At 32.5% G+C, this 12440-nt stretch overlaps 3 protein-coding genes across 3 annotated transcripts; 2 read left to right on the top strand and 1 right to left on the bottom strand.

Annotated features, from left to right (window-relative positions):
* Positions 1-3742: 3742 nt before the first annotated feature.
* On the top strand, positions 3743-4752 carry LOC145006288 (antimicrobial ginkbilobin-2-like protein). The gene is made up of 2 exons (XM_078965380.1): positions 3743-4495; positions 4579-4752. The coding sequence occupies exons 1-2, from the start codon at positions 3745-3747 to the stop codon at positions 4659-4661; spliced, it is 834 nt and encodes a 277-aa protein (XP_078821506.1). The 5' UTR covers positions 3743-3744; the 3' UTR covers positions 4662-4752.
* Positions 4753-6052: 1300 nt separating this feature from the next.
* Positions 6053-6802, top strand: LOC145006705 (antimicrobial ginkbilobin-2-like protein). Its single transcript, XM_078965770.1, has one exon. It carries the CDS (start codon positions 6053-6055, stop codon positions 6800-6802), a length of 750 nt encoding a protein of 249 aa, XP_078821896.1.
* Positions 6803-7187: 385 nt separating this feature from the next.
* Positions 7188-9870, bottom strand: LOC145004173 (kinesin-like protein KIN-14C). Its single transcript, XM_078963062.1, has 9 exons — positions 9565-9870; positions 8891-9142; positions 8640-8784; positions 8457-8566; positions 8247-8366; positions 8111-8167; positions 7800-8030; positions 7628-7702; positions 7188-7524 (listed from the first exon to the last, which is right to left on the bottom strand). Exons 1-9 carry the CDS (start codon positions 9613-9615, stop codon positions 7492-7494), a joined length of 1074 nt encoding a protein of 357 aa, XP_078819188.1. The 5' UTR covers positions 9616-9870; the 3' UTR covers positions 7188-7491.
* Positions 9871-12440: the final 2570 nt, after the last annotated feature.

Consider the following 12440-nt stretch of genomic DNA (forward strand, 5'->3'; position numbering starts at 1 on the left):
GAAAGTCAAAACCACCACCGTGAGGTGGTGGCTGCCACCACCGGCCGCCGTGCCGGGTGGCGGTGTGACTTGTTGGATCATGACTCGTTTGGATGTTTGGACAAAGGGACTAATAAACCCTAATGGTCCCAATAAGGCTTATGGGCCTAATAAACCCTAATGGTCCCAATGAAGCTTAATGGACCTAAAAGCCCAAACAGATGACTTATGGGCCTAGTGAAACCCTAATGGGCCTAATGAACCTTAATTGATCAAAAGACCTAGCTATTGGGCCTATTGGGCTAAGATGGTGTTGGAAACCCTAATTAGAGTTTTGAAAACCCTAATATCGGATTTATGGGATTGGACTTATCAGGACCTACATTTGGGCCATTGGAATGGAATTGTGTATTAAGCCGAATCACACCATATGATTTAATTAGAAGAATAATGGACTTAATGAATTAAGTCCTTAATGGGTTAAGTGTAAAACACTTAACCCTAATTGTCATTTTATATGAACCCCTAATTTCATTTGGGTTTATTGTTGGGCCTTGATGATTGGATTTATTGTTGGGCCTTTCTATTGGGCCTCGAAGACTATCAATAGGCCATCCAAGATCAAGCAAATGGACTAGAATAATTAATGGGCTTCGAGGTAAGGCCCATATAAGGAGTTGGGCCTAATTTGGAAAATTAGGCTATAGATGGGCCATAGTTTGGGCCTTTATGATTATGTGATATTGGGCCATTAGAATGTTGAATGTTGGATTGGAATAAATGGTTGGGCATTATGGTAAGACCTTGTAAAGGTTTGGGTCTAATTTGGAAAATTGGGTCATATGTTGGGTTTTGACTCATAGTTGACTTTTGGGCCTTTGGATTGGGCCTTGGGCTTGAATAAAGGTAAGTTAGGGGTAAAGTAGTATTTACCCCTAAGTATATATTTATGGTTATGTGATGGACCCCAATTATTAACTGGGTGATGTTTTGATATTGACAGTTCGGGAATCTGTCATCCAGCAGTTAGGGGTTATGTCTACGGGACTTCAGCAGTGTGAGGTGAGTTACCTTCTAGTAGAGTGGGTCTAAGGCACCAAGGCCGACTTACTAGTAGTTGATTTCAGTTGAGATGATTGTCTTTGTGATAATTGTATGGTTTGCTATTACTTGATGTGTTCTATGTGCCAGTATATTATGTCTATGTGATAGTAATAGTAAGAGGGGAATAGTCCACCAATCGGTTGTTAGAACCGAAGGGTAGGTCGGACACCCCAGATATGTCTGACAACATGCTTATCATATGTTATGTTGTGATAGTAGTAGGGGTGAAATAGTCCCCATGACCGGGTGAGATAGACCAGATGGTAGGCAGGCACCCTAGAATGGTCTGACATGGGTAGTCAGCACCCCAGAATGGCTTGACACGGGTAGTCAACACCCCATAATGGCTTGACATGGGTAGGTCGGGCACCCCAGAATTCCCCGACAGTATGTATGTTATGTGATTATATGGTATGTGGTATGATGGAGGAACTCACTAAGTTTTGTGCTTACGGTTTTCAGTTTTGGTTTCAGGTACTTCGTTTTCAAAGGAAATGAGTCGGCTTGATCGCAGCGCATCACACCATGTTTTTCGCACACGAGATCTTTGAGATTACACTTTGATATGGTTTTATGATACTATGTTATGATTATTGACACTTTGGTTTTGACATAAGATATTATTATAAATGTTTTTATACTGATGGTTTTATGTAACAACTTAATTAAAACGAAATTTTTGACCTGTATTTTTAGGATGTTACATGATCACTAGAAACTTTATAGGAAAATTTACTCTAGTAAATAAAGATCTTTTTTGTCATATGTCATACTCTTATTCATTTTGTTACATGCCATTTTGTGATAATTTTAAGTTTTTTTTTTTCACATGTCATTTTATAGTTTTATACATTTTATTAAATTCCATATAATATTTAAACGTAAAAATTGCAATAAATGTAATAATAAATAAATATCAATTTCATTAATAAACGTTCCTTCTAATTTCAAAATTCATAAATTAAACATTATTAGTTTCTTTTGTTTATTTATTTAAATTATTTGTTTAAAGCTAAAAGAGAAAGTAACACTTCTTGTTTAATAATTCAATATATTTTATTTTTTTCTTACAAATTTAAACTTTTTAAATATTTAGACATTTATATTTAAGAGGGTGTTTGGGATTTTTTAGAATGACTTTTGACTTTTAATTTTTTTAAAAAGTCAAAAAAAAAAAAAAACAAAAATGTGTTTGGGTGATAAAAAGGTTATTTTAAAAATGACTTTTTGTATAGAAGAAAAAAAATATTTCTAAAAGTTATTAAAATGTGACTTTTTGTGGTTTTTAGTTATTTTACATATAAAAATTATATCGAACATTTTTAAAAATAATTTTTGACTTTTGCTCCTTAAAAGTTAATCCAACCATATTTTAATAAACTTTTTTCTACAAAATATAATAAACTTTTTTTTACAAAATATCCTTTTACGAAAAGTCTTTTTTTTAAAGGTTAAAAAGTAATGTAAACACTTTCTAACTTTTGTGGTATCTTCCTCAACGGCTTCTTGCCAAATATGACTATTGGATTAAAATAGCGGGTACTATTAGTTTTTTTTTTTTTTTGCCAAAAAATGAAAAGAGGATGGAAAGCGGTAAATTAAAATTTGTATATAAAAGGGATAAGATCATATACTCATATTTGCAATTTACTTTAATTATTGTAATTTTTTTTTTGTCTGGTTCTTATTTCTCTTTTATAAGTAAGGCGTTTTTTTAATCTCAATATGATTTATAAAACAAAAAATATAGAGTATGTGACTACAGGCGTAGCTGAATTAATTTAGAGGCTCTAAGCAAATCAAAAAATTAGGACCCTTTAAGTAAGTAAAGGGTTCTGAAAGTGAGATCTTTAATTTTATAAACCAATTCAAATTGTCTTTATATCCTCAAAAATACGTTTATATATATATATATATATATATATATATATATATATATATATATATATATATATATATATATATATATATAAACTTTTTATAAGCCATTGATTAGTTTTTATAATGTAGAGTCGGCTATGTGTGACTAATTAACATAACTGTACCCTAATGAATTTTCCAAATATTTTTCTAATTAATCTTTTCACTATTAATAAGAGTGTATAAATATTTTTCGTAAGTAAAAACACCAAAATTGCTACAAGAAGTTCTCTAAAAATAATCAAATTTTGTTTTAAGAACTAGAAATATAGTTTTAACTTAATGAATGGGACTCGTCATATCCTCATTGATCTGGTCTCCCCGAAAAGGGTAAACGTCATTAGTAGAGCCTTGCTTGTATCCAAGGTGAAAGTACGTAGGATATATGAAAGTTTCACATATTTTTTTAAGGTGACAGTCGGACATATGACACTTCACATGTACACGTTTTGTAAATGCATAGGTTTTTTTCTAATGATTCTCAAACACAGACGAGTATTTTGACATGAAATTCCACATATGTAGTGAATTAAAATATAAACTGGGCCTTTTTTTTAATACTAAAATGTTTTACTATTAATTATCTTATCCTAAAATTCCTTTATGACTTATGTTATGAAATAATCGTTTGACCATGTCCAAAACTTGGTTAATAAGACTTTCATAATTCAGTTTTTAACACGTATGGTTTAGCATTTAATTAACTCATTATCTAAGAATAATTAAAGCACCAATTCAAAGATGGAGAAGTTTATGCTATGCACATTAATGTTGTTTGTCATGACATGGTTTGTTCATGTAAACGGTATTCTCCATTTGGGTTCTGAATGCTCACAAACTGGAAACACAACTGGTAATACCATCTACCAAGCAAACCTTAAAACCCTTTTAGATTCTCTAGTCAACAACTCACCTCTTCAAGGAGGATTCATGAATACCACCATCGGAACTGGTTCAAATCAAGTTTATGGTCTTGCATGGTGTCGAGCAGATGTTTCTCCTAACACATGCTCCAAGTGTTTGAACGAATCCATTAGCGTACCTTTAAGAGATTGTCCTGAAAGCAAAGACTTGGTGATATGGTCGAGTTTGTGCAGTTTAAGGTTCTCAAACAAGAGTTTCTTTGGTGAACTTTGGAACAGCTCTTCATCATCAAGCTATGGTGGAAACACACTCGATGAAGCTTCAGTGTTTTCAAGAGGGTTTGCGATGATGGAAGGACTAGGTAGGAATGTTTCTGATCAACCGTTGATGTTTGATACTGATGTTATTGATGTTGGGAATGATGGAAAGAGATACGGGTTGGGTCAGTGTAGTAGAGATTTGAACAAGTTGGATTGTGAAAATTGTTTGGAGGAGCTTTTAATGACTTATCGAAGGTATGTGATGAATCGAACTGGTTGGGAGATGTTAGGAGTGAGTTGTGGTTTGTGGTATGATGATGTTGACAACGATTCAGGGTTGACTCCGACACCAATCGGTTCAAATACGGGTATTTTACTTTCATTTGTGATTTTTAAAAACTTAATTATAGATTAATTATCAAATATTGATTATTTGATTAATGTGATGCAGGAGGTGGAGAAAGGTGGTGCAAAGGAGATTATGTGATCATCTTGGCTTTTGTAGCATTTCTCTTATTCCATTGGATTGCATGACTTCTACAGTTCTAGTATATATAATCATTATAGTTTCGATAGAAATGCAAATAGTTCTTTTTATGGTTGTTAATTTGTTAAATGAATGGTGTAGGTGGTAATTTCTTATTGTTTTATAATCTTCAGTTGTGAATAAAAATGTATAAGTGGTTTAAAGAAAAAGTATTTGATAATAAATTGCATGGTTATTGAAATCCATATGTGTGGTTCATAAAAGCTCTAGTTTGGTTTTTCTTTTTTCTTTTTTGGTAACAATTTAATTTGTTTTGGTTTTGGTCCATCATATCCAAATTCAAATTAAAAATCTTTCTGTTCTTCATTTATTTTCTTTATTAAGTATTATTATCATTATTATATATTACTAGAAACAAAGACATTACCAAATTTTCTATCTGAAATCAATCACTAATTGCTAACATTGACAGATTAGCGACCGGATAAACCAGTTTTAAGTCGGTGAATACTGCAATGGATTTAACAAAGAACATCCTGAATTCCTGATTGACGGTTTGCGACGGATATACTGTCGCAAAGTTTTCGAATTCATTTGGATTTCATCGCTAATTTTATTGTTAACAGCAGTTATAGTTCCGATTTTGCATACCGAATTTTCTGTCACTAATTGTTGTTGTCATTTATTTGTTACAATTTTAATTAGCTGAAGTTCCTTCTGTCGGATCAATCAGGAAATTCACAGGAGCCTCTTTTTTGGTTGAAACTCCAGCACGCTTACATATATCGACCAAAAAATCCCTAACCATATGTTGTCTGTATTTGAACCCCGGGAGTTCATTGCAATGAACCTCATGCTCACCGAAAGAGTTCATACATGTCTTGCGGCACACTGAACAAATCTCATTGGCCGGGAACATTAGAATCATAAGTCGATATTTGAGGATAGTACGATACTCCGCAAGAGACATATGTTGGTCAAGCCCATCTAAAGTTAATCAGTCTTGAGATGTTGATCTGATCTACCGGAAAAGGGTAAACATCATTAGTATAGCTTGCTTGTATATAAGGAGAAAGTAGGATGTATGAAAGTTTCACATATTTTTTTTAAGGTGAAAATAGGACATATAACATTTTTCCCATGACATTCTCAAACACGGCGACTATATCTCGACATAAAATTCCACATATGTAGTTAATTTAAAAATGCGCCTTTATTTTTATACTAAAATGCTTTACTATTTATTATCTTATCATAAAAAAATAAAATCCTTTGACTTATGCTATGAATTAGTCATTTGACCATGTCCAAAACTTGGTTAATTAACTTTCATAATTCAGTTTAACACGTATAGTTTACCATTTAATTAATTCTACTCGTCAACCAAAACTCAGCTTATTAATAGGCCAAACTCTAAGAACAAAACACCAATTCAAAGATGGAGAAGTTTATGCTATGCACATTAATGTTGTTTGTCACGACAGGATTTGTTCATGTAAACGGTAAAATTCTCTATTTGGGTTCTAAATGCTCACAAACAAGGAACACAACTGGTAATTATAATACCATCTACCAAACAAACCTTAAAACCCTTTTAGATTCACTAGCCCACAACTCACCTCTTCAAGGAGGATTCATGAATACCACCATTGGAACTGGTTCTAATCAAGTTTATGGTCTTGCATGGTGTCGAGCAGATGTTTCTCCTACCACATGCTCAAAGTGTTTGAACGAATCCATTCGTGTACCTCTAAGAGATTGTCCCGAAAGCAAAGGCTTGGTGATATGGTCGAGTTTGTGTAGTTTAAGGTTCTCAAACGAGAGTTTCTTTGGTGAACTTTGGAACAGGTCTTCATCATCCGGCTATGGTAGACACACACTTGATGAAGCTTCAGTGTTTTCAAGAGGGTTTTCGATGATGGAAGCATTAGGAAGAAATGTTTCTGATCGAGCATTGATGTTTGATATTGGTGTTATTGATGTTGGGAATGATGGGAAGAGATACGGGTTGGGTCAGTGTAGTCAAGATTTGAGCAAGTTTGATTGTGAAAAGTGTTTGGAGAAGCTTCTAATGATTTATAAAAGGTTTGTATTGAATCGGACTGGGTGGGAGATGTTGGGAGTGAGTTGTGGTTTGTGGTATGATGATGTTAAGTTCTCTGACAACGATTCAGAGTTGACTACTTGACTCTGATACCAATCGGCTCAGGTATCAGTATTTTAATATAAATTGATTAATGTGATGTAGGAGGTGGAGAAAGGTGGTGCAAAGGAGATTATGTGATTTGGCTTTTGTAGCATTTCTTTTATTCCATTGGATTGCATGACATAGAATCTACTATATATATGACTTATATCTTCATCTTAATAATTATGGTTTGGATAGAAATGCAAATAGTCACAAATAGATATATAAACTATCTGTATTTTTCACATATATTATCAGAATGTAAGAAACTCAAACTTTATGTTCACAAAATACACTTATTCATAGTTTTTTTTTATGATTTCCCTTGCTTCTCTTCTTATGGTACCTTTTTAAAACAATAATGTTTTGTGAAAGAAAAAATAGTTTGTTAGTTGTTAACCCATTTACGACATTAACCCAAATCAAAAACCATGTTCCATGGTGTTTGCAATTACAATAACCAAAATCAAAGAACAAGAAAAACTCAAAACCTAAGAAAATTGATAATTTTTATGTTACCAAAAAAAGATTAACACAATAGAGAAAAGTCAAACCCACTATTCAAAAATCCGAGCAAGGTCAAAATCTGGATACCTTCAAGCTAAAGTAGTTATTTTTTATTTTTTTAACGGAATTTCTTTCCAATCTGCACAAATCTGGTTACTTGAGAAAAGTCAAACATGCCTCTCTTATTGATACATTATGTTCTTCCCTTTTAGCTCCTGAAATTATAAAAATAACAAATATTAAAACCCCAAATGAACATTAAATTATTTGTCTAGACCAAATTTTTAAAAATAAATAATAAAGATGATGTAAATGTACCTTTATTTTTTTATTTGCAGCATCTAACTGATGTTGGAGCACAGATATTTGTTCTCTTTGAGAGGAACAAGTCTTCTATAAAACAAAGAGGGAATGGAAAATTGTTTAACATATTGGCACCTCATTACAGAAAGATGAGAAATTAATGTGTTAATGAAAAGACAAAACTAACCTCCATAGCAACCGATTTTAACCTGAATATACTACACTCAGCAGCAGCAGTGTGCCCTGTTCTTTCTCTTTCCTTTTCTCTGTATCTATATCTCACAATTTCAGAACCCAACTCCTGTAATTGTGACAGGTGGCGTTCACGATCTTCCCTTAGTTGAGTCAATTCATCTCTGAGGATAGCCACCTCTTTTACAGCAATTTCTTTTTGTTTCACTGCATCATCTCGTGAATCCTTTGATAATAACACAGGGTCAAATTGGGAACAAAGTATTATAATGCACTTTCAGCCAAAGTAAGAGATAAAAGACTTACTTTAGCAGAAGTGAGTTCATTTTGCAACCTCTTATACATATTTTCTTGTGTTTTGACCTGAAACAGATGATTTGAAATCAAAAACTACATTTTGTAGTTTTGCTTCTGTAAATGTTGATTCTCTTATTTATATTACCTTCTCATTAGCAATCGATGCATTCTGTTCAGCCTTTAAAAGCTTCTCCTTTAGAGAATCTTGATTCTTTTCTAAAGCCATCCTAGCTTCTTTTTCTTTATTGTGAAAATCAATGGCATTCTAGTAATTAATACAAGAGATTTGAGATAAGAATAAGAAACGAACAAGATATGATTGATAACACAGAGTTGTTAGAACAAAAAAGCTTACTAGCTTCTGTGACTCTTCATTTGCCAAACTTTTTTTTAAAGTAGATATATTGTTTTCCAATTTGATAATAGTTGAGTTCAACTCTTCCTCCTTAAGTTTCATTGCAGCCTCTGTAAACAGATAAAAGAAACTGTTAAGATGAAGTTGTTTCTTATATATTGAAGTTACTTTACTTTTTTTTACCTGCTTCCACACATTTACTTTCTGAAGAATCCAGCAATGTACGCAAGTGATCCTTTTCTTTAACAAGATCTTCAAGATTCTCTTGAAACCATTTTATACAAACCTTGAGCTGTTTAATATACTCTCTCATCCACTCATGTTTTCCCTGAAATACAAAAGATGAATGGATGTTATACCATAAGTATATGAAATGCAGCTCAATATGCAATAGGAACAGAAATAAAGCATAAGATTACATAAGAAAGTCATACCTTTGAATCAAACTTTTTCCCTTTAAACTTGTCATTCAATAGCACATCGACCTCCTCCTCCTTTGTAGATTCAACAATTTCCCACTCAGAAACCTGAGTTTCATAGGGTGCTACAGTAACATCATTTTGATTGTTTCTTGAGGCAAGTGTTTGTGTTTCCCTGCATCCACTTGCAGTTGTTGAGGCCATCATCCAACCAATTTCAATTTCCCTAAGCTTATCAATAAAAGCATCATCGATGGCTTGATTATTCTGCAAGTACATTACGAGATCAAGTCAGTAACTGTTAACAAAAACCCTAAATAGAATCTATGAAACATAACCATAATTAATTCAAAAACGTTGTTGAACAACAATAGATTCTTATCAAGTATTCATTACTGATAGATTGCTAAAAAACATCCAAGAGATGAAACGAGATTTGCGCAAATATGAATCGACTTGTATGTATGATACTATGATCAAAACAATCCGGATACAATCAACGCCGGTGGACATGAAATCAGAGCTAAACAAGAATATAGCGAGCACACGATATCCAAAACAGACTATCAACGACAATAAAAACATAGAAAACGATCAAGCAACATATACGCAAGTTATACACGAATACAAAAGCATATATTTCACAGTCACCGAACATGATTTCAAATTTAGATTAATCAGAAACTTACATTCATAGGACTGCGAGGATCAGACGGCTTGTTTTGGTTCCGAGAATTCATTATTTGAATATGGAGAGCTTTGTGTGAAATCGCACCAAATTTGAAGTGAATTAAATGCAAACGATGTGTTACTGTCTATCTCCGATATCGTATATCTTCCTAAATTTTGGAAATTTGAATCGAGGATAATCATCCAACTCGGTTAAACGTAATCTTCTATAATTTCTTCCTTGTCCACATACTAACCCAATTCAACACAATTTTTAGAATACATTAACAACTTAACTTGCACTTTGGGAAATGTATAAAAACCTTAAAAAATTTAAGTTTTTATCAATTTTACCCAAAGTTATATTTTGGGTGCATTAATACCTCAAATTTGTAGACTTTGTTCATATTTGTCATTTATTTGGTTTTCAGGTGACTTCATGCTTAGGTGTCACTAACGTTGGCACATCAACATGTTAATGAAAGGGCTAAGGAAGAAAACATAGGATCCGATATTCGAACCCACCACCTCACATTCTCCATGACAATTGCCATATCACCGAGCGGCACACGATTTTGGTAATGTATTTGTAAGAAATCTCTATTTTAATAAAAAATAATTTTAATTTTCTTTTAATACCTATCACTATATTAGGTTTCCTTATTAATCCTTTTAATTAATATATATCTTATTCTAATGTATCACCATATTAGACTTTCTAATTAATACATATCACTTATCAACCTATTAATTTGCAATTTTGAATTTCTCACTCTATTTACATTAATTTAATTACATTGCAATAAAAATTAAATTAAAATTAATACAAATTATAAAGTGATATAATTTCACATGTTTATTTAAATTAACGATTATCATTTTATATAACTAAAAAAATATTTCTTAATTAATAATTTATTTGAAATAATTGATTAATAATTTTGAGTTTTCACTATAAAAGTTTAATTAATTTTGTAACCGTGGTCCTCACGGGTTATAAACTAGTTATACAGAATATATATATATATATATATATATATATATATATATATATAAACTATAATATTTTATTTTTATTGTTTTTGTCGCTGTTGTTGTTTTTGTTGTTGTTGTTGTTGTTGTTATTGTTGTTGTTATTATTATTATTATTATTATTATTATTATTATTATAAATACGTTCAAAACTCCAACAAGCATCTTTGATGAGACCAAAACTTCGAAGACCATCTCCAGCGAGACCAAAACGACACCACACCATCGTTGGCGAGACCAAAACCCTAAAGCCATTGTCGCCCTGAAGACACACCTACCACAACCTAAAAGCCACCATCGGATCTATTGCCACTACCGCAACTCAAAAGCCACCACCACTACCATCAACCATCGTCAAATAGATCTAGTTCAGGAAAGCGATGAAAAAGAAGATGTGGCCAAGAAGGGGGGAAGACGGGGTAGATGGTAACGGTAACGAAATGGAGAGAAGCGGTGAAGTGGCTTTCGTCGGCGATCCATGTGTTTTTCAGTGGCTTTCTTTAATAATCTGGTGGTTCTGATAGTGGGGGGATGACTTCCAGAGGTTCAAGGGTAAAGTCGGAGGAGATTCTTAGTGATGGAGGAGGAATATTCAGATATGTCGATGGTTTTGGTGTCGTATAATTCAGAGGTGTTGTCAGTCGCAGATATGTCGAAGGTGTAGTTGACAGACGGATAGGAAAAGAGTGTTTTGCTTCCAGTTTTATAGAATATATTTAATTTCTAAGAAATATATTCAAATAAACCAATTTTGTCTTGGTGGTAAGGAAGTTTCCATGGAGAATGTGAAGTGGTGAGTTTGAATCTCGAATCCCACGTTTTCTTCCTCAACCTTTTTATTTTGCAGATGTATACAAAACATGTTGATGTGGCAACCAAACGTCATCTCCACGTCAGCTAATACCGACAAATAAGCACGAAGTCGCCTAGGAACCAGATGAATGGTAAATATGAACAAAAGTCTACAAATTTAAGGCATTAACGCACCTAAAATATGAATTTGGGTAAAACCAACAAAAACTTGAAAATATAAGGGTTTTTGGGCATTTTTCCCTTTATTAAATAGGAATGATGCCATAAAAATCCTTAAGTTTGGCAAAAAAAAAATAACGCTTTATTCTAAAACGAATTTTATGTACATTAAAGTCGGATATTAACTCGATTTTTGTATTTATGACATTTAGCAGGTTTCTAACCTTTTAACCGGTTAACCTCACCAAATAAAAAGCATGTGTGACCTCTATTGATGAGTAAGATAAAATGGTCAACTGATGTGTGCAATTAGCTACACCTAATTTTAAATTTATAACCTTACTACTTAACTAACTAAAATGCACCTAGACAGTGTACCTAATCAAATTATAGAATAGTTTGGGTAAGTTGGGTGTCGATCACAGGGAATGGTTTTAACTAATTAATTTATCTACTATTAAATTAACCTAATTTCTAATAAAGAAATGGGTTCTATCTAATTTTGCAAGTTTAGAAGAACTTAATTCTTTAACACAAATTCAATCAATAAACAAAACATTTCTGTTAGTTCGAATCCACTTTCTCTCAATGGTTTATAAATTAGTTATGACAATTACTATTGGTTACCAATTAAGATAGTATTAGCAATTCAGTTCTAAATTTACTAACATTAATTAATTCATGTAGTCTATGTACGGTCACACAATAGTTAACACGAAATCAATTATTAAATAGGATCAGAGCCATGTAAGATTGATTTGAAAACACACTTACGGTCATAATATGAGTTCTCTAGCACAGCTTAATTCAATAGTTCAGTTACTTATCTAAGATTGGTTTGATCTTAGCTCTAATAAACTAGTGGTCACTGAATTATTAGGTATTCAAATTC

This window comes from Lactuca saligna, chromosome 7 (assembly GCF_052625555.1).
Source record: "Lactuca saligna cultivar CGN05327 chromosome 7, ASM5262555v1, whole genome shotgun sequence".
Lineage (NCBI taxonomy): Eukaryota > Viridiplantae > Streptophyta > Magnoliopsida > Asterales > Asteraceae > Lactuca > Lactuca saligna.

Bases quoted from the DNA above. Each gene is read 5' to 3' on its own strand.
- LOC145004173 (XM_078963062.1), bottom strand. From the start codon at position 9,615: ATGAATTCTCGGAACCAAAACAAGCCGTCTGATCCTCGCAGTCCTATG. The intron at 9,143-9,564 runs GTAAGTTTCTGA...ATGTACTTGCAG, and splicing joins ATCCTCGCAGTCCTATGAAT to AATAATCAAGCCATCGATGA. The intron at 7,525-7,627 runs GTACATTTACAT...TTATAATTTCAG, and splicing joins CTGCAAATAAAAAAATAAAG to GAGCTAAAAGGGAAGAACAT.
- LOC145006705 (XM_078965770.1), top strand. From the start codon at position 6,053: ATGGAGAAGTTTATGCTATGCACATTAATGTTGTTTGTCACGACAGGA.
- LOC145006288 (XM_078965380.1), top strand. From the start codon at position 3,745: ATGGAGAAGTTTATGCTATGCACATTAATGTTGTTTGTCATGACATGG. The intron at 4,496-4,578 runs GTATTTTACTTT...AATGTGATGCAG, and splicing joins ACCAATCGGTTCAAATACGG to GAGGTGGAGAAAGGTGGTGC.